Source organism: Petromyzon marinus, chromosome 40 (assembly GCF_048934315.1).
Source record: "Petromyzon marinus isolate PM22_M1 ecotype Great Lakes invasive population chromosome 40, UKy_Petmar_22M1.pri1.0, whole genome shotgun sequence".
NCBI classification, from domain to species: Eukaryota; Metazoa; Chordata; class Hyperoartia; order Petromyzontiformes; family Petromyzontidae; genus Petromyzon; species Petromyzon marinus.
The window spans coordinates 1589806-1611115 of NC_133706.1; the positions used below are offsets into that span (position 1 = coordinate 1589806).

A 21310-nucleotide genomic window follows, 5' to 3' on the forward strand; every position below is an offset into this window, starting at 1 on the left:
ATTACTGTCCTGGCCACAAAAGCAATGTTTGTGGGGAATAATATCCATTTTCTATACTTTTTAGGCATAGCACTTACTACCCAGGAACAATTTTTTTTTACATCGTGTTATCAGCGAGCACAAAATCAGGGGGAACTCTTTCCGAATGGCGACAAATCGCAAACCCGCTCCAAGCACCCACACCGGCTGAGCGTGAACCGATCGGCGTGGGACGAGGCCCCCCGGAGAGGGTCTCGGCCTGGGGCCTGGAGGCGCTCCCCCTGCCGGCCTGGAGCCTGGAGGAGCTCCCCCTGCCGGCGAGAAGACGGAAAGCGACTCGCGCAACTCGCCACATCCCGCACCCCGGGGTCACCGGGGTCACCGTGCTCGCCGTTGTTGGCGCGCGCCCGTCGTGGACCATCTCCCGTCGTGGACCATCTCCGCTCTACAGCAGGAGTGGGGAACCTTTGTTCTACCAAGGGCCATTTGGATATTTATAACATCATTCGCGGGCCATACAAAATGATCAACCTAAAAATAAGCCTGTTATATTTGGTCAAACAATTAACTCACTCCTAATGTGATGGCTGGAACTGCTTCTCTTTGGCGAGGCGTGTGATGATGTTAGCCGGTGTTGACGATGTTGCTACTCGCAACTGCTTTTCCAGGTTTGCCCCAGAGATTTATTGAATTTGGAGTCCCGCCTGCGGTTGCCTCACACGGCCCGCGGGCCGGACGTTCCCCACCCCTGCCTACAGCAACGCAAACGAGCGGACGATGAAAGCATCGAGGTTGCTGTGCCGTCCAACCGGGGGGGGAGGGGGTCTCGTGTCAAGGAGAGGGCTCCACGTCAGTGCCAGCCATTGGTTCGAGCATGAAGCCTGAACCTTGCTGATGAGGCGCTGGATGTTAAACACCGGGGGCCAGAAAGTGTTCTCTCTTGCATTCAACGCCCACGCCGCTGGAAAAGTGCACTTCTCAGAAGATCGTGTATCTGGTGAGATGTGTAAAACATTATTTTTTAAAAAAAGTGGTGCACAAGCACAAATAACAATAAATGCACGTACCTCAACACAATATCGCCGTGTGGCCCTTAAAAGGATGAAATACAATGTCGGCAACGTTTGGGGCAGTGGGCTCGTCTTGACGGCACACGATCTCTCTCTGTGTTGAGCTTTCTCCCACGTGGAGAGAGACGAGCAGGAGAGATGCATTACCCCCAATTGAGTCGCTCGTCCCAGCTGCCCGGCTAGCTCAGTCGGTAGAGCATGAGACTCTTAATCTCAGGGTCGTGGGTTCGAGCCCCACGTTGGGCGCGGTGGATTTTTTTGTATTTCTATAATTTATCTTAAACTTAAAACAGTTTTTTCTTCCTTTCCCCAATTGCATCATTTGACGAAAAGCAAGACCCGCCTGTATATCGCTGCATCAACTCAGTTAAGATTGCGCAACGTGATATTTCAGTCGCTATACAGCGTTGCGCATAGTTCCATTCAATTGCACCAACTGAACCTCATGGTGGAACCCCGGGGTTCCATAGTTACCCCGGGGTTCCATAGTTACCCCGGGGTTCCATAGTTACCCCGGGGTTCCATAGTTACCCCGGGGTTCCATAGTTACCCCGGGGTTCCATAGTTACCCCGGGGTTCCATAGTTACCCCGGGGTTCCATAGTTACCCCGGGGTTCCATAGTTACCCCGGGGTTCCATAGTTACCCCGGGGTTCCATAGTTACCCCGGGGTTCCATAGTTACCCCGGGGTTCCATAGTTACCCCGGGGTTCCATAGTTACCCCGGGGTTCCATAGTTACCCCGGGGTTCCATAGTTACCCCGGGGTTCCATAGTTACCCCGGGGTTCCATAGTTACCCCGGGGTTCCATAGTTACCCCGGGGTTCCATAGTTACCCCGGGGTTCCATAGTTACCCCGGGGTTCCATAGTTACCCCGGGGTTCCATAGTTACCCCGGGGTTCCATAGTTACCCCGGGGTTCCATAGTTACCCCGGGGTTCCATAGTTACCCCGGGGTTCCATAGTTACCCCGGGGTTCCATAGTTACCCCGGGGTTCCATAGTTACCCCGGGGTTCCATAGTTACCCCGGGGTTCCATAGTTACCCCGGGGTTCCATAGTTACCCCGGGGTTCCATAGTTACCCCGGGGTTCCATAGTTACCCCGGGGTTCCATAGTTACCCCGGGGTTCCATAGTTACCCCGGGGTTCCATAGTTACCCCGGGGTTCCATAGTTACCCCGGGGTTCCATAGTTACCCCGGGGTTCCATAGTTACCCCGGGGTTCCATAGTTACCCCGGGGTTCCATAGTTACCCCGGGGTTCCATAGTTACCCCGGGGTTCCATAGTTACCCCGGGGTTCCATAGTTACCCCGGGGTTCCATAGTTACCCCGGGGTTCCATAGTTACCCCGGGGTTCCATAGTTACCCCGGGGTTCCATAGTTACCCCGGGGTTCCATAGTTACCCCGGGGTTCCATAGTTACCCCGGGGTTCCATAGTTACCCCGGGGTTCCATAGTTACCCCGGGGTTCCATAGTTACCCCGGGGTTCCATAGTTACCCCGGGGTTCCATAGTTACCCCGGGGTTCCATAGTTACCCCGGGGTTCCATAGTTACCCCGGGGTTCCATAGTTACCCCGGGGTTCCATAGTTACCCCGGGGTTCCATAGTTACCCCGGGGTTCCATAGTTACCCCGGGATTCCATAGTTACCCCGGGGTTCCATAGTTACCCCGGGATTCCATAGTTACCCCGGGGTTCCATAGTTACCCCGGGGTTCCATAGTTACCCCGGGATTCCATAGTTACCCCGGGGTTCCATAGTTACCCCGGGGTTCCATAGTTACCCCGGGGTTCCATAGTTACCCCGGGGTTCCATAGTTACCCCGGGGTTCCATAGTTACCCCGGGGTTCCATAGTTACCCCGGGGTTCCATAGTTACCCCGGGGTTCCATAGTTACCCCGGGGTTCCATAGTTACCCCGGGGTTCCATAGTTAGCCCGGCTCTCGCACAATGTCCGTGATGCAGTCACTTTTAGTCTGTTGATGGTCGCCGATGCGGCAATCGACTCATCTCGATGAGCTGTACTCACGATGCACCACCACGGTGCGTACCGCGAGCGTTCAGGGTTTCGGCGCAATCGACCTCACTCCGTCTCGACATCGCGGAGTGTGGCACTGATTTCGGATTGATTGTTTACCCCCAGTCGCGGAGTGAAGTACACCCCTGGAAAAAAAAAGTGTCCCAGAAATAACATCTTTAATTGCCTCGCTCATTTTGTATTATTTAGTACCCCGGGGTACCACCATAAGGATCAACTGTACGATATGATACCATAAATCAGCACGATTTATATTATCGATTCACTAATTTATAGCGATATTTTACATGCCAAAGTCAGGTATGCAAGAGAACGGCCACTCACTGTGGAGATGAAACAATGAGATCTCACTATTTTGTTTCAGTCAGGGGGTTAAAATCGATGGGAGCAGCACTGGGCCACGAAGCCAGTTGATGGCATGCAGGCGCCTTCATCCAGCAGTGGAGCGGCAATGGCTCGTGATGGAAGTGCACAGTGGTTCAGCCTCGTGCTGCGGCAGATTTTTTATTGCGGGTCTGCAGGGTCGACTCAACCAAACCCTCTTTTTGGGTGGATAAAATCAGTACCAGTTGGTGGAGAGTGAGCAGTGGTCATCCTAAAGACGAGACCCGCCTTGGGAACGTGGAATTTCCACCACTTTCTCAGGGCAACACAATACTTTCCTTGCATGGAGGATACTCGAGACGTTTTGGTCTCAATTTATGGCTCACCGAGTTACACAGAAGATCCAATTGCCTGACTTAAAACGCATTCACAGGTGGACACCCAGGTGGCCCAGAGGTTTATGCACCGAGATGGCGTCATTGAGAACCTGGGCACGAATCCAGCCGCCCGCAATTAAACAGGGTTCTCACGTGTAGAGAGTTTATGATCTTATCCCAGTAACCGATAACTATCGCATAAAAAAAACACCATCACTTTAAACGTGGTTAAATTCCAACTCTGAAAATGTATACAATCGGTTCCACTGTCATGTGATGAACGTTACTCTCATATGGCAGAGCGGGTGGGACAATGATGCCCTCTACTTTGTGGACCAGGTCACTTGAAGATGCCTCAGAGGTAGCTCTGTTACCCCCACTTATGCGGGCAATTCTCCAACACGAAGCATTTGCCTGCTCTGCGAGAGATGCGATTGGTCACTTTGTCTGATCACGTGATACCAAGATGGCACAATTGAGGTAGAAATAAAACGAAAATCACGAGACATCAGACGATTCCATCTTGCAAAACACTTTATTCCCGCGTGACAACTAAAGAACAAAATGAACACGGCTCACTCGACAACACCTCATGGCAACAATATATGGGGCAATAATCTCAATAAACACGTAAAACGACGGCGTTATACTGGCACTCTTAAATAAAACGGACATGGTAAAATCACACAGAACTGCGTGGACGAATGGCGTGACATTTTGACACAATCGTGTTGCTCGCGTTTCTTTATATCTCTGGTTGAATCAACAACAAAGGTGATGCGGACGCAAGCGGGTGGTAATTAAAATCACTCATTGGCCATATTCTAGCAGTGTTGCGTGTTAATTTCTTTATCTTTTCGAACACACATTTCCTTTCGCTTTTACCAAAAACAATCCCTGGGAACAAGCTTGAAGGGCAGGAAATGAAATGGATGCGTTTCACCTCCAGGCGTGAAACCAAATTGTTTTTTTTTTAAAGAGGTGATTGAATAATTTAAGTTACAATGTAACTCAACTCGAATAATTTAGCTACGGACACCAATATACATTCACCAATTTCTAACAGCAGAATACCCATCACCCTTCGCCTTCAAATACAAAGCAGGACTCCTACTTTAGAACAGCAATACAAGTGAGACCCAACAGGCGACCATCACGAGTTTGTGGAGGAGACAACGACTCTGGGTTCTTGAATGCCTCAGTGGGCAAGTCAAGAGCACATGCCTGGGTGACCCCTTACCTTTGGCTTGACCCACCCCCCAAAGACACGAACTGCCTCTCTGCGTGCGTTTCTGTTTGTTGTACCTGTGTGCACATTTATCAGAAATCATAAAACTTTATAGGACACTATAAGAGCTCTGCTGGAACATAGGGATCTGTCATATACGGCGGGAGGCTCAGCTGCTAGACAACAAGACGAAAACGAAAGAAGGTGTCCTGGCGAATTCGCATTATCAGACGTCATTAACTTATTGTTGGAAATTTCCTGCAGTCATTACTGTTGTTGGACACTCACGACAACTGTAACGGTTATTCCCTTAAATTTTGATTTAAAGCTTTCGTGACTGCAGGGATTCATATTCTTGGTTCTTTCGGTAAAGTCACGTAGAAGGGAAACAATAAAAAAAACTTTAAAAAACGCCACTTTTTTCAAATCTTCTTGCTGTGGTTTTCACACCTGATGATGACTGCTTGTGTTGCAGTCGAAACGTCGTGAGAATTGTATTCTTTTATATATTTTATTGTTTCCCTTCAACGTGACTTTACCGAAAGAACCAAGAATATGAATCCCTGCAGTCACGAAAGCTTTAAATCAAAATTTACGGGCATAACCGTTACAGTTGTCGTTAGTGTCCAACAACAGTAATGACTGCAGGAAATTTCCAACAATAAGTTAATGACGTCTACTAATGCGAATTCGCCAGGACACCAGGGCTGCTGGTTCTGGTTATTTTTCAGTTTCCTGGTTTATTTTCCTTTGTTTCGACGTCTCCATAATCCACGACTGACATCTACATATAAATATAACTTTAAAACACGTTTTCTACAATTGTATACCGTTTACTGATGTCATTTACACGTAATGTATAGAGGAGGCAAGCGTACATTCTTTCTGGCGCCTGCTGGCATCGTCAATGGGATCGAACGCGACACACGCGCACGTTTAACTTTACATATGTACATCACGTCGCGCGTTTGCGTCGCCGCGCGTGCACGCGCACGCACAAAGTGTCACGTGTTGGATTTGCGAGGGGTACAGTTTTAAAATCGAAAATTAAGTGACCTAGAGGACACACTCAATAAATGTTTGTGCAAATTTGACTTCCTCGTCCATGCGTAGCCTAAGCAACCTTTTTTTTTATTTAACTCAAAAGTCACACCACATCCTTCAGTGCTTAGCAGAGCAGCGGTGTATATATATTTTTTTAGGTCGTCACAAGCTGGGCAAAAGCGTTACGAGTTACACGCGGGTGGCGAAAACTGTTGGGAAAGCACCGTTTTTTACATTTTTGTAACTGGGTCCCGGGGCACTTTGTGATTCACCGAATGTTAATCTGTATCATGGGCGTCTGCCAAGGGACCTTTCTTCAAACATGCGCAGATAAATATGGGCCAGATCCCATGAGCCTGCACGGTGCTCCCGACCACATCGTTCCATCCTTGCGAGTAATTACGCCCGGGTGCACTCACAACACAGCGATTCTCTCAAAATACAAAACGATACATGAAAACAGACGGCAGACTTTTATCACAATGAGAAAGGGCGGCAGGGCTTCCCAGTCGTGTGGCAGTGACCCGAATTGGGGTCAGTGACCTGCTGATACAATCACGATGGGGGCCACGGCTAAACGCAAGTTGAAAACAAGAGACGCCAACGGTGTAAGTACGAGCGCGCCTGTGTACGCATGAATGCACGGTGAACCTCTTTCGCACCGTACGTAGCCAACCGCGCTAATCGTGTAAGGGAGCAGAGTGAAGAAGCGCTCGCGTCACGCAAGCACAGCGGCGGAGTCGCCCAGTGTTCGACAACCCACGCTTGTGGCCTTTGAACGCAGGGATCCTCAGCCGCGAGCTGACCCCGCAACGAAGCGGCGCGAACAAGTCCGCGTGCACAACGACGGACTTTTACAACTCTGCGCGCCGCGCGCGTGCGCCGTCTCTGCATGGCCAAATTCCCGATTTCACCGACGGCACGTTGCAATTACGACCGGCGCGGAATGAGTGTTGAGCGCCGTTCAGCCGTGGGGGACAATACAAGGAAGGAAGGTGGGTCCCGATGAGGGCAGCTGTGCCATGAAAGCAAGTGCCCCGTTTGGCATGGTTTGGAGTTGTGAAGCCACTGCGCTCAAATGAGGCAGGGCTACGTTGCATGACTTCAGATTGAGGCTGGGTTTTCATTCACAAAGGAGGGCAAACTGCCCTCGTGCGCCAGTGGATAAACCGGATCGGTGTTTTGTGGAGTTTGGGTCAGTCCAAACCTCATTGCGTTCTCATTTTGGAATAGAAAGTTTAGCCTTTTTGGTGAATAAAAAACCTCGGGTGAATAACAAGGTCTCTTCAGCTTAATTATTCCACAAATTTAGCAGCTTTAAGTTTAGTTCAATTATGTAAGTTACACATGCACTGTATGCTTTATGGAAACAAACACAACCTTACATAACAAGTCTGTAAAGGCATTTAAGCCATGCAGCCCTACAAAGTAAACATCTTGATACAAAGACTTGCGTTTGTACGCACACCTACAAACACAAACGTACGAATACACAAACCCACGGACAAACTCTTAATTGGCCAAGCTCATTTAACTTAATTGATTTGTGGTTACAGTGCCTAGAATATGGAGTGGGTGGGAAAGCTCAGATGAGTGGAAATCTTGGCATTCTCATTGGCATAGGATGTATCCTGCGCACAATTAACAGCTAAAGAAGAGAGGGAAAGGGTCAGAATACCGCAGTCGCTTCACGGTTTAACCGCATTTTGGCAGCGACCCCTCAACACTGTAATGAACGGAACAGGCCTCCCCCGTGCCAGGGGAGGAAATGCCAAGCTATTGCAAACATGCACACGAAAATTACTACGCGCAAAAAGCCCAGCACACGACACGCACTCCTCAAATGCGTAGGTTGCACACCCACGTCCACAGACATACTGATACGACACGTGTAGGTGTACACGCACGCCGAGCACGCACGCACGCTTGCAACATCGCCTTCCACAACTAGATTTTTTAATTACAAAAATAATGAAATTATATTTTTTTATTTTACCAAGGCCCACTGAGCTATGTAGCTCTTTTTCATAAGTGACCTGGCCATCACAAATGATAGCTCAACGAGGTGGCTTGTCGCGTAGAAATTTACAGCAGCAAAATTATCTCGACGCACGTTTTGAATATTTGGATGTTAACTACCTCGCCTGTACACCAGGCGAGGTAGTTAACATCTCGCTACCGTGGCGCCCCTCTGAAATGAGCTCAGTAAAAAAAAAACGGCAAGAAAATAATTGCAAATCCTCCCAGACATCCCGATACGCGTGCATGGCACTCGGTAAGGGGGCATCACTGAACACAAGTTAACAAGAGTGATGGGTAAATTTATCACACAAAGAGGAAAGGGGAAAAACTAGAGCAGTACCTTAGTTGACAGCGAAGGTTGCCTTCGCCAAAAGAAAACCTCAGGGTACGAGGACAGCTCGCGGGGAGGAAGGGATCATTACTCTTTGCTAACGTGGAGCCAAATGTGACGAAACGCACACCGAGAAGCTCTGCGCCATGTATGATCGGCGCCATCGCACCCAAAGACAAAGATGCCCCGTATAGCCTTACCAGACTGTTGGGGCAAGTGCCGTTAGCGAGCACCTATGAAGGCTGGGATGGCACACGAGGGGGGTGGGTGGCCAGCACTACGCCCGGCTGCCTTTGTCTTCCCAGTGGCGATGTTTACACACTGAACCAGGTACCTATTTGAGGCTAGGGGAGGCCCATGACCGGTTCAAATAATCGTCACCGATGTTGGCCGTGAGCGGGAATCAAACGCGGGGTCGCCGGGTACGTAGCGCAGCGCGCTGACCGCTGCGCCACCGCCCCCCACACACCCGAGCACACACGAACACACACACAGCAGCCAGCCACAGGCGCCTCGCAACATACCGTCACACCACGTAACGGAAACTCGCTCACACCAACTTGCATCCACGAGCACGAGATAAGCGACTCTCGACGCTCGCTCACCGTCCTATTTTGATTGGCAGCTTACACTGTGACCACCTGGCCCATTTGACTCAACGCAGCAGCATTTAAGTACTTAAAATTGATGACCGATAAGCAAATTAGGCAATGTGATTAAAATATACAAAACACGTCGTGTGCGTCCTACTTTTTGCTGTGGGACAACATAAGACTTTCGCACGATGGACTTCAATCTTTGCATGCCTTTGTCCAAAGCACGGAACAGAACTTGACAAGAGCGTTTTTTTACGAGCGTTCGATACCCACAATGGCCTCCACCGTAGTTTTGGTGTTGGATATTCACACCGACATTCTTCCTCCTACCTGTAAAGACCACCCGCTCTACCCTCTAAAGCCACGCGCACCAACACCAGAACAGATTCACTCGACAGCCAGCCTTTGCATTCCAATGTGACCAAAGCGGCGAGCTCAATGCGTGAAACAAACACGGGCGCGCACATGTAGAACAACGAGCTACAATTTGGGAATTCGTACCCTTGCACGGTCACGGGCTTCCGATTTGTTATCGATTTTTTTTCCCGAAAATACACCTCTGTGCGGCAAACACCGTGCACGACATGCTTGGCCTCCACAAAGAACTGAGAAGTGAGATGACGTCGCGACCACTCACACCGTCACGATCGGTTAGGGGCCCCCCCCCCCCGACGTGAACAACCTCGGAACGGGCGTCGGCGGCGTCGGCCGGGCACTCACGGCACGGCGGAGTGCCGCGGCTTGGCGTTGAACTCCTCGACTTCGGAGTCGGAGGTGTTGGCGTGCTCGTGGTCGCTGCCCTCCGTGCTCAGGATGTCAAAGCCCGTGCGTGAGTAGGAGCCGTGCGAAGCCAGGAACGTGCCCAGGTTCAGGCCCTTGTTTCGCTGCCGGGCTGCAGCGGGGTTTAAGAGCGGTAGGACGAAAAGAAAGGACGAAGAGGAAGTGGAGTCAGAGAGTAAGGGGGGGAGGGGGTACGGTGAGAAGTGTCATTACAAACGCAGACTTCTCGGCAGTGCGAGTAAACAAAAAAAACTAATATGCAGGGCGAGCATATTTGTGTACGCATTACGTGTTGCAGGTACTTTATGACGTGAAATTCTGCCTCATGATGTGGAGTATTGCTTTGTTGGGACACGTTATTTGCATAGATTGCAATCTATTTTAGTACATAATCTTTATTTTTAAGTGGAAGATCCTAAGAGAGATGGCGGTGATTTAAGCGGTGCTGCTAGTGAAGTCGTCGCTGGGCGGTGGCGCTGATGGCGATGTTGCTGCTGGTTGTTGTTGGTGGTGGTCCTGCTGCTATCACCAGAGCTGTCTGCTTTGTGGGTGCCAAGACAGTTAAACACACCACAGAGGCAGCAGGGAGTGGACGTCGCTCACCTCCAAACTCGCTGTAGGCCCGGTGCCGCCACGCCATGTAGCCCCCAACCGCTGCCACGAGTATGGCTGGGAGCGCCAGAAGCGCGGCGAAGAATGTGGGCGACAGGGTGGCACGCCCGCTCGCCACCCCAGGGGCAGCGGGCGCCACCACCGCATCCCCTGGACCGTGCTGCGACCCCGACAGCAGCCGCGGGTCTCCCGACTCTGCGTGGACAGTTGCAGCGTGCGTGCGCACGGGGAGGTGCACACATCATTACCGATTAAAGAAACGCATCCTCCAATTATAGATACACTGCTTGGGGATGAATTTCTTGCAACGAGATGAGCAGCACTTGCCATTCTCTGCATGTAATTACTGCAAACAAAAAACAAAGAGGCAGACGATAACCAAAACAAATACAACTCTGAGAGCGATGAAGTAAAAAGCGAATCTCTTGTTGGAGGTGTGGCTGCTTACCGCTAGCCCCTACATGCACATTAGATGGTCCAGCTTTCTTGACTGAGCGGTGGATGGCCTCTAGCGAGGAGAAGGAGACACAGAGGGAGGAAGGAGGAGACACCGAGGTTAAAGACCGAAGCAGAGTCTACGGAGGGCTAAACGCAAAGCGTGTGGCAGACACCAGCGGAGCAGACACCAGCAAGAGGCCATAGATGCCGTGAAAGAGACAGGGGAAGGTGGACGGCCAAACGGGGCGTGGGGGCGGGGGATAAACGCTGACCAAGAGATCATAGGATGGGGTGAGAGGGAGGGGCTGCGAGGTTATTTACTAATAAAGAAAATGTTGTTTATTCAGGTAAGTCTCTCCGAGGCTCCAGATGCTTCGTCAAGAGGATGCTACATTGGGCGTGTGGCAAATTGCCCTTCAAGGAGTGTTTGCACGTGGGAGGAAAACCGGAGCAAACAGAGAAAACCCATGTACACAAACGAACGTGGAACACGCAAAAAGGTGGATTCAAAAACTCTATTCTTGTCGCCACTATTATCTCAGCAACTCACAGCTCTGCAGGTCTGGCAGTTTCTCAAACATAAATGATTCACTGTAGATTTGTTCAGCACAGGATTATGGGCGTGGCACCACCAGACGCAAGCATCAGGAAGGTTTAGCGGAGGGAAAAGTCGAACCACCGAATTGCGCTTTCTCGCGTGAAAAAAATAAACCCAGAGGCCATGCAAAGTGTGCAAAATGCAAGCAGCGAACTGAAGTACTGCCTGAGAGGGCATCCACAGCCACAAGGGATCACGGTGAGGCTCGAGTTCCAGACAAAACTGCGATGACGCCGACGCCCATTGCACAGCGGCTTATCGTTACAACGCTGCGAGAATGCGAGAGATAGCGGGGGGGGGGGGGGGCGGGGGGGGGGGTGATGGGAGGGGAAGGAAGGAGAGGGGAGGCGTGATGAATGTCTCACTCTCGACGGGCGTGAACTTCCACACGCGCCCGGAAATGGTGTCGCCCACGAACACAGCGCTGCCGTTGCCCAGGACCGCCACGTCGTGAGGCATGTGCATCCTCTGCAGGGTCGGGACGGAGCAGCAGCAGCAGCAAGATGCAGCACAAGCGTTACCGGTCATTCGCCAATGGTGGACTCTATCTAAATTACATTTTAATTAAATGTAACTTTAATTAGATTTGGAGTTTGTAATTGGTATCGAAATTACCCGCCTTAAAGGAATCGATTATTTGATCCTCATGGCGGTTCCCCGGGGGTCCCAAATAATACAAAATGGCCGAGGCAATTAAATATTTTATTTCTGGGACACTTTTTTTCCAGGGGTGAACTTCACTCTGCGACTGGGGTACCAATCAATCCTAAATCACTGCCAATCCACGATGACGAAACGCAGCGAGGACGATTGGGTTGAAACCCTGAACGCTCGCACGCACCGTGGTGGTGCATCGTGTACGGCTCGTCGAGATGAGTCGATTGCCGCATTGCCGACCATCAACAGACTAAAAATGACTGCGTCAAGGACACTGTGCGAGAGCCGGGGGGGTGCTATGGTACCCCGGGTACCGCCATAAAGTTAATTTGTTATCTAACTTACACGTAATATGGTTAATTGGTAAACTTGAATTACCTTTCCTCCAGTAATTTAAGTGCAATGAGAATAGTCTCTTACAGAGCGAGTCCGTCCGCCTGAGTTCCATTTCCAGCCACGGAGGAAACCGGTGGCGAGTGGCACCCGAATCAGTCCTGGTGCTTCCCCGCCCCGTGACCAACCCCCGCACTCACCAGCGTGGTGAGGTATGGTTAAAGAACCACCATGACCGTTCTGGTACGAGCAGGCCTTCTTCCTACTAGAGTAATGTGGAAGTTGTAAGGGTCACAAGGAAGAACAGCACTCTTCCCACACTCGTCTTGAGTGAGAACTACTCCTTCAGGATGTAACGGTTAAAGGTTGATTAATGACAATACGGGTATCCCTCGAATTACGAGCGTTCGGTTTACGAAATTTCCCGTTGACGCAATTGACAAATTATGAACACTCTTTGATTAACGAAATCGAATTTCCGCGTTCACGAAATTTCGCTACGGCACTCGCCGTGAGATCATCAAACAACAAGCACCTAGGAGGCTGCGTCATCCATCAATGAGAGCGTCACAATGCAACAGCAGTAACGCCTCCACAACGCTTTGCAAGTCGTTCCAACATGCAGAACATCTTTTGGTGAGTTCCCCAAAAAGGTTAAATATTTTAATTTTCAATTATCATTCAATCGTTTTAACATTGATGTTCTTTAATATTATTATTTTTGTATTGTCAAAAGTGACTTAGGTGTGTAATTTTAAGATTAGGGTAAGAGTTGGAATGACTGTCCGAAACACATCCCGGATGGAGAAAAAAGTAATGGGAAAAGCTATTCCCGATTTACAAAATCTCGTTTTACAGCGTGTTTATTGAGGAACGCATCCCTTTCGTAAACAGAGGGAAACCCGTCGTCGTTAATTTAAAAGATCCTCACTGATTTTCAAGGCTTTTTTTTTGAGAGTCCACCGTTCGGGGGACTGTTTGCAATTTGAGCACAATGCACGGACAGAAAAAAGTCGAGTCCAGTATCTCGCGACCACCGCACACAGCCCAACTTGTTGGCAGTCATTTGCATGCAGAGTTACCAGTCAGAATCCACCTAAGCCACTTCCTGGATTAAAGGTATTCAACAACAAAAAGATTTATGGCAACAATTACGGGCAGCAAAGGCTGTATACAACTGCAAGGAGAAAAAAAATCAAAAGAATCACAGGCGAATAATCCGCTCATCCAAACCTCGCATTACAAATCGGCAATATTTGGGAACATCGCCTCTCTCACGGCTAACGCAGCCACCGTGACACGAAGATGAACGTACAGACGGATGGACGGATAATCAGACAGATGAAGGGGATGGACGTTCAGACAGACGGGCAGAGTGATGGCAAGAGAGTCCACCTCGTCCTTGGGCACAAAGGTGCTGAGGATGTCGCCGGTGTCATAGCGCAGCACGAAGCCCTTGGGCATCTCTCCGCCCTCCTCTCCTGTCAGAGGAGCCCCGTTGAGCACGTAGAGCAGCCCACCTGAGCACAGCACAACCCATCACAAAGACCCCCCGTATATCCTTAACAGACTGTTGGGGTAAGTGGTGTTAGCAAGTACCTATGAAGGCTGGCATGAAGTATGAGGTGGGTAGCCAGAACCACGCCCAGACGCCTTTATCTCCCTCGTGATGTTTACACATTGCACCAGCTACTCATTGGAGGCTGGGTCGACCTCGGGTAGGTCCAGGACTTATTCAGACAATCGTCAACTCGTGTTTGGCCATGAGCAGGAATCGAACTCAGGTTGCCGAGTGTGTAGCGCTAAACGTTAGCCGCTACACTACCACTCCGCACACCCAGCACACACACACACTTTTGCACCTCCGATTAGCATGGCTGGCTATGGTACGGTGCGAAAGAAGTTCAACATATATACATACAGCACCGTCCAAAAGGTGCCTGTAGCTAGTGGCTCAGCATGGTTGGTGTGGGCCCTGCTGCAAGTAATGAAATGGGGCCCACCCCTACTCCTGTCCAATATCCCCCCCCCCCCACCTCCCGGCTCTCTCCGGCCAATGGGCCCCAGTGCAGTTGCGCTGCCTGCACACTCGCCAGCTACGCCGCGGCCTGTTGTCACAAACCTGGCAGCGATGTGTTCATACCTGCACCGCTGGCGGGTTACGTTACCAGCCTTGCTTAATGCTCTACGTCATGGTTCCCGTATTTCTGCGCTGTGTAAACACGCAAGCTCAAAAACCAATTAATAAAATATATAAAAGAATGCGGTCTTTGTTCGATCACCCACAGACCACAACATTGGGTGGTTCAGGTGCAATAGGACCACCTTTGGAAAGCAGCAGCTTTGGTTTTCACGGCATCGTTATAACTCGTCGATGCGGGTCAAAACGGGCCACGCTGTGCCGAAACACGTGCCGTCTTTTATGGCCCAACTTGTTCCGACCGTGCTGCCGGCAAAGCGATGATGAGATGAAGAAAACATTCGGAAATTTTGCATAGCAGCACACAGCAGTGTAATGGATTTCTTTCTCCTAAGGTGGCCTCTTTATCTTTTACACAGCGCAGGTAAACCTTTCCCGCTCCAAGTGATTCGCAAGACAGTCAAACTGAGTTTGAATTCTCAAGAGCTGGAGTTTCTCCAAGTCAAGTCCAAAACCAAACGTAACACATCCGAGTTGTGTTGTTCATTCACTTGTGACTGGGCTGAGACGACCATCAGCTCGCCAAACGTGGCCGCCCCGACGCGAACCCACGGGGGTGTCGGCCTGCCCCGACACCTCCGTTCGCAGCAACGCTTTCAAGCGCCATCTCAGCCGGCCGGTGTGAGGTTCGCGGCCGGCCGGTGTCCAAGCGGAGCGAGCCGTACCGCTAGCCGGCGTGTAGGCGAGCGAGAAGACGCGGCCGCCGAACGCCGCGTGCTCGATGGTGCGCGTCCGCGTGCCGTCGTCGGCGCGGAAGCACTGCACGCGTCCGTTCTCGCGGTCCGCCACGCACAGCGCGCTGCTGTCACCGCCGCCGTCGTTGCCGGCGTCGTCCGACACGCGGCTCACCAGCGTGAGGGCGTGGGGGATGCGGAACTCGCCCGGCTTGGAGCCCTCTGGTGGCAGGAGACGTGCGCACGAGGTCACAACCGTGCGAGCGTGCGCGTGAACAAGATACAGCTGCCACACAACGAACGCTCACAGAACACTTCATGCAAACTGATTAATTGAAATACAGCCCGCACCTCCGACTCTCACGGTTGGCTATGTATGGTGCGAAAAAAGTTCAACATACATACGTACATATGCTGATGGCGAACTCACCGACCATAACATACTTTATAAGCACCCTTCGCTAATTCACAGCGCCCTTGCCAATACCACAAATCAAAAACACACAGACCCTTACAAATTACTCAACAGTAGCCGACCATTCGCCAATAAGAGTCGGTGATCCCATCATAGCTCTTGCGCCAGGCTAGGTGCACTTTGAGGCCGAATGAAATGTTGAAGGCTCGTTGCACAAGCGTAGTCTAAGGCATTATGATTTAAACGAGTTGACATGTAGATTCACCAACCTGCGCTCGCCTGCTGTGCCACCCTTCAGTGTTTCAGCCGCCACAAACAAATGCACACCACTCAAGTACACACATCACTCGCCACAAAATAGAAAACACAGAGACTCGCGCACACACACACACACAATCGCACACCGGCACGCACACACACACACAAACAAAATCGCACACTGGCACGCACAGGCACACACACACAATCGCACACTGGCACTAGACCGGAGGAGGCTGGCTGCACGCACCGGTGCCCCACTCTCTGACAAAGGTGCCGTCGAGGGAGAACACCGCGATGCGGCCATTGCAGTATCCGTCGGAGATGAATGCGAGGCGCAAGCGTGGATCCACCGCCACGTCCGTGGGCTTGCAGAAGTGCGAGGCGCCATCGCCAGGGCGCATGCGCTGGCCCAGCGTCAGCAGTGGCTCTTTCCCACCCCCGGTGGCCAAGCGGAACACCTGGGGCGGAAGACGGACTGGTCAAGCTGCGCTTCTTCTTTGTTAATTGGCCCCAGTGGATAGCCTCTCCAAAGCAAAAGGCATCTCCGCTGACGAGCAATGACACGGGGCGTTTAACGGACATTTTACAGCAGGCCGTGCGTGGTGAGAAAGCCCTTTAAGGTGTTCAATTAAACAATATATATTTTATTCCGAATGCGTTATCGATGTCATGGAATAAGACACAGCGTCCGTTCGGATGGATCTCTCTCAACACAGCAGTGCGGCCCGTTTGCGTGAGAGAGCGAACCACGTAAGCGGATATCAAAGAGCTACCTCCGACATCCCTCAAAGTGATCTCTGGTCCACAAAGTAGGGGGGGGGGGGGGCTAGAAATTAAATTCCGAAATGTTTCTAAATAAAGTGAATGCGATGGTCTTCATCGTGCCCGAGAGCCCTTAACGTTTGCTAGTTAAGAGTGGAATCAACTCATGGAATCCAAGCAAAGACATCCACCTGCGACGTTAATTCACCATTAGTTACGGGTGATCTTGTTCACGTAAGGCCTAGTGGCGCACATCTGCGACCCAGCGATTTGGAAGTGCAAAATGCGGTGGGTCACACAGATTTTGTGAGCTCACAAAACCAGTTGCGCCGAGAGGTAGCCACGATAAGGCAGAACAGCAAGTTGACTTGTAAAATGTATCTGTGTGGACCTTGCAATATTTTCCCTGAGTATGCATTTCTTCCCTCCAGGCACTCGGGTTTCCTTCCACATGAAGAAAAACATTTGTCAAAAAAAATTGGCCAAATTTCCCAATACAGGCATCTCTTGAGACCCAGTGAGACTCTCCTGCATAAATATAAAAATCACGTTTTATTTTTATATACCTGCATCGTTCATCCAAAATTGCATCTGAAAATGCTATAGAATTTGTAGCGTGCACAGACAAGCGAGAAGGCGGATAGAAGTGCTTGGGCTATTGTTAGCAATCGTTTGGAATTGCCCAAGCTCTGTCGTCCTATATTGGATGTTTGGCCAACGACATTCATCAACATAGGGTTAAATCTTGACTTAAAGCTTTCAAGACTGTAGGAAGGACAAATGTTTGTGTTGCAATCGAAACGTCGTAGTTTTTTGTTGTTATTTTTTTTGTTATTTTCTTTGAACTTATCTGCGTGACTTTACCGAAAGACCCAAATAATATAAACATAGGCTCAGTATTACAGTTAGCACCCACCTGATGCAGAGCCACATCCGTCACCCACAGTTTGCCCTCAAAGTCAATGCTGAGTCCATGTGGTAGATAAAACCTGAACACAGAAACACACCGGTGATCACAGAGGTACATCCAGACAGAGGTACATCCAGACACAGGCACATACACACAAGACGTATATCCCCCGTATCGCCTTGAACAGACTGTTGGGACAAGTGCTGTCAGTGAGCAGCTATGAAGGCCGGCACGGCACACAAAGGGGATGGGTGGCCAGCACCAAGCCCGACCACCTTTATCTCTCCAGTGGCGATGTTTACACACCACACCAGGTACTGACTTTAGGCTGAGTCAACCTAGGAGAGACCCAGGACCAGTTCAGACATTGGTCCCTGGTGTTGGCTGTAAGCAGGATTAAAACTCGGGACGCCGTAACGCAGCGCGCTAACCGCTACACTCCCGTTCTCCACTCTACAACACTGCAATACACATGCACACACCTACATACACGTGCATGTACAACATTCCTGTAGGGAAGCTATGATAAATTATTCACGTGGGTCCACACAGGAAAGCATCCATCACGACTGACAGGGAGGAAAAATTAAAGCTGTTAACACTGAATTGTATAGGATGCAGAACATCATCATTATCATCATCATCACTATCATCCTTGGCCATTGTCTATTTAAAGGCATGCGATTTATTTTGTCTCTAGAGCAATGTGTCTATTAAAACGTTTACATTTGGGAAACGTAATTATAGGGAGACATGCCACTGAAATAACTTTTGAGAAATGTTTAGGCGTCGAGTCCCATCGAACTGTGAGCAACTCGCCTTTATCAGTCTCCCACGCTCAGTCAAATAAATTTAATAACAATAATAATTTCAACTTGCTACGCACACCACACAGTGTTTGTTCACTCTCACAGAGTGAGCTTTCCAGAGACGAGATGAACCACAAACAAGTGGGAAGGCAGCCAGGCGTCGAGCCCGGGCAAAGTTCCCCACCCTAGCTCTGCAGTCCTCTATATATTAAGGTTGTTATCGGACAATTTCTGAGTGTTACAAATGTGGGAGAAATCCTGAGCACCCAGAGAAAAACCACAGGCAGTGAGGGGGTAACACTTCAGTTTGTTGTTCTTCCCCTGCACCTCCGATTAGCACGGTTGGCTACGTACGGTGCGAAAGAAGTTCAACGTACGTACGCACATACAGATGGAACAGACGTAGTCCCCACACTTTGATGTGCCGCCCTCTCACGGCAAGTCGTGGTGCAGGCACCACGGGAGGGGAGTTGCACAGCATTCATGCAACAATTCACCAACCTTCGCCTCCACGGCGCAGGATTACAGGCCACGTGCACAGCCAGCAGCCCAGCCCAGCGAGTATGGTCACATAATCATCTGGGGTCCGCAAGCCAGGGAGAGTGCCTCATCCAGCAGTGGATTGACAACAAGGGCTCTACATGTACGTGTGCATGTACGAGTGCTGTGTGTCTCACATGCCCTTGCCAAACGAATGCACGAGGTGCCCAGACACTGGGTCAAATGCCAGGATGGTGTCCTCAGCGATGGGGCCCAGATGATCCTCCAGGAACTCATCTCGGTTGTTGAAGGAGCTGAGGACCAACACACACAGACATGCACACGTGCCATTCACCACTAAGTCACCACAGTGCTTGTACCAGGCTAGGTACACTGAGTACACGTCAAGTGTCCGAGGCTCATGCATGCATGTATGTCCTGTATCTGCGCATGGGAGTGGTGGCGCAGTAGTTAGTGCATTGCGCTATGAAACCGCGACCCGAGTTCAATTCCCGGTCACAGCCAACACTAGTGACGATTATCTGAACCGGTCCTGGGCCTCCCCCAGCTCGACTCAGCTTCAAATGAGTACCTGGTGCGGTGTATAAACATCGCCACTGGGGAGACAAAGGTGGTCGGGCATGGTGCTGGCCACCCACCCGCTCAAGTAAAATGCCGGCTTTCATAGGTGCTCGCTAACAGCACTTGCCCCAACTGCCTGTTAAGGCCATAAGGGGGGTCTTTGTCTTGGTTCATGGTTTATATATGAACGATAGTGCTTATGCGTATGCTGTGAGTGTACTTGTGTGTGGGTGCAAACGCTTGGGTGTTGCGCGCAAGTGTGTGCGTATGCGTGTTTGCATCAGCTTCTGACCGACGGGGGTCCCAAATGCGGTCAGCACGGTGAAACACATAAATCAGGTCATCCGTGTCGACGGCCAGCCCCGTCACCTGCCCGAGGGTGACCCCCTCTGGGTGCCACTGCGTGTCCTGCTCCAGCTTCAGGTCTGTGGTGGGAGGGATGGGGAGGACATCGCGAGAGTGACAGCCGAGCGGTGGAGTCCTCGTTTTCAGCGCAGACCAAGCGACCGATGAGCGGACGGTCAGATGTCACCCGCGCTGAGGAAATTAGGCACCAGTGCAGCCCTTCGTCAATCCACTGCTGGATGAGGGCCTAACCACACCGTGCGGGTCGTGGGCTTATTTGTCCACACTTCACTGTGCGGGTTGGTGAAGGCACGGAGCGTGGAGGCACAAAAGTAAAGTACAACAATGGATATTGTTGGACTGCCATTATGTTGGCCACAACATAGCCACATGGAAATTTAGACATTTGTAGTGGGTTCAAATTGAGGCGCACACTTGAACTCGTAGGCAACACGTTTTATTAACTAACACAGCAGGTAACGCTTCACGCTAACAGGATAACTACATAGGGCGGTGACCACCGCTACTAACTAACACTCGAGGGGATCTATATAGTCAGACCAGGACAGCTAACAGGCTGCCTGGTCCACGAGCGAAGACCGGTGACCGAGGATCGTAGGCGGCGGCTTCATTCCCAGAGTTCAACAGCCCAGATCCCTCTCGGCACTCGGCTTCATTCCCAGAGTTCAACAGCCCAGATCCCTCTCGGCACTCGGCTTATAACAGCTGCGGCATGGCCGGCTCTGCCCTTCCAGATCCTTCGGGGGAGCCCTGGTTCCACATCACGTGACCCTCACACCCCCATCTGGGGGTCCCCTTGCCCCCTCGTCCGGTCACGTGTCCTCTCGAGTTCACCCAGGACATCATGTCCTGACCCGACCTCAGTGACACCCGGACCCTGCCCTCGAGTGAGCCATTCCGTGACATGCTCACACTGGTGCCATAGAGAGGCACCACGCATACAGTACCACTCATCACTCGGTACTGTCGCTACACAGTAGTGACACCATGTATGTCAATACACATTCATTGAAAAATTGAAACGATGCGAAATACATGCTAAAGAGGCCGCAACAATAAGGAGACGGAACAAGGTGTGTGACGTGGGGAGATGACATCGCACATGATTACATCATCGGCAAGGGATGCGTGCGCGCGACTTGTGATGTTATCGCCCTTGGAAATGAAGGCCGATCGATTGAGCGCTGCGTTTTTATCGTTCCAGTTTTGGAAATCCCTTTGGTAAAATAAGCCAATTTTCTAGAGGGCAACTCGAATTTTACACTCAAACTTAATTTACCATATAACGTACCATCTTTACAAGTCGTTATGACCACATGTTACAGACATAATTAGTATGCAATCACACTTTCAACCTTGACGGACAAGTGTTAAAATAAGTCTCCAGACCCAGTGAGGCTTGTGTTGATAAACGACATCGCT

General features: G+C 50.7%; 1 protein-coding gene and 1 non-coding gene across 7 annotated transcripts in view; one reads left to right on the plus strand and one right to left on the minus strand.

Annotated features, from left to right (window-relative positions):
* Positions 1-1222: 1222 nt before the first annotated feature.
* On the plus strand, positions 1223-1295 carry TRNAK-CUU (transfer RNA lysine (anticodon CUU)). The gene has a single exon. It is a non-coding gene; the product is annotated as a tRNA-Lys (tRNA).
* A 3011-nt stretch (positions 1296-4306) lies between these two features.
* The window catches only part of LOC116950708 (peptidyl-glycine alpha-amidating monooxygenase B-like), a 50344-nt gene continuing 33340 nt past the window's right edge, over positions 4307-21310 (minus strand). For 4 of the 6 annotated variants that reach the window (XM_032968690.2, XM_032968688.2, XM_032968689.2 and 1 more), the window contains 10 exons: positions 19815-19947; positions 19138-19254; positions 17658-17730; positions 16227-16437; positions 15295-15525; positions 13825-13949; positions 11805-11907; positions 10852-10911; positions 10395-10598; positions 4307-9903 (listed from right to left, as the gene is read on the minus strand). In XM_032968690.2, coding sequence (XP_032824581.1) covers positions 9728-9903; positions 10395-10598; positions 10852-10911; positions 11805-11907; positions 13825-13949; positions 15295-15525; positions 16227-16437; positions 17658-17730; positions 19138-19254; positions 19815-19947 — 1433 coding nt within the window. In that variant the 3' untranslated portion in view covers positions 4307-9727. The remainder of the gene's footprint in view (positions 9904-10394; positions 10599-10851; positions 10912-11804; positions 11908-13824; positions 13950-15294; positions 15526-16226; positions 16438-17657; positions 17731-19137; positions 19255-19814; positions 19948-21310) is intronic. The other 2 variants (XR_012946441.1, XM_032968691.2) reach the window with 2 other exon arrangements.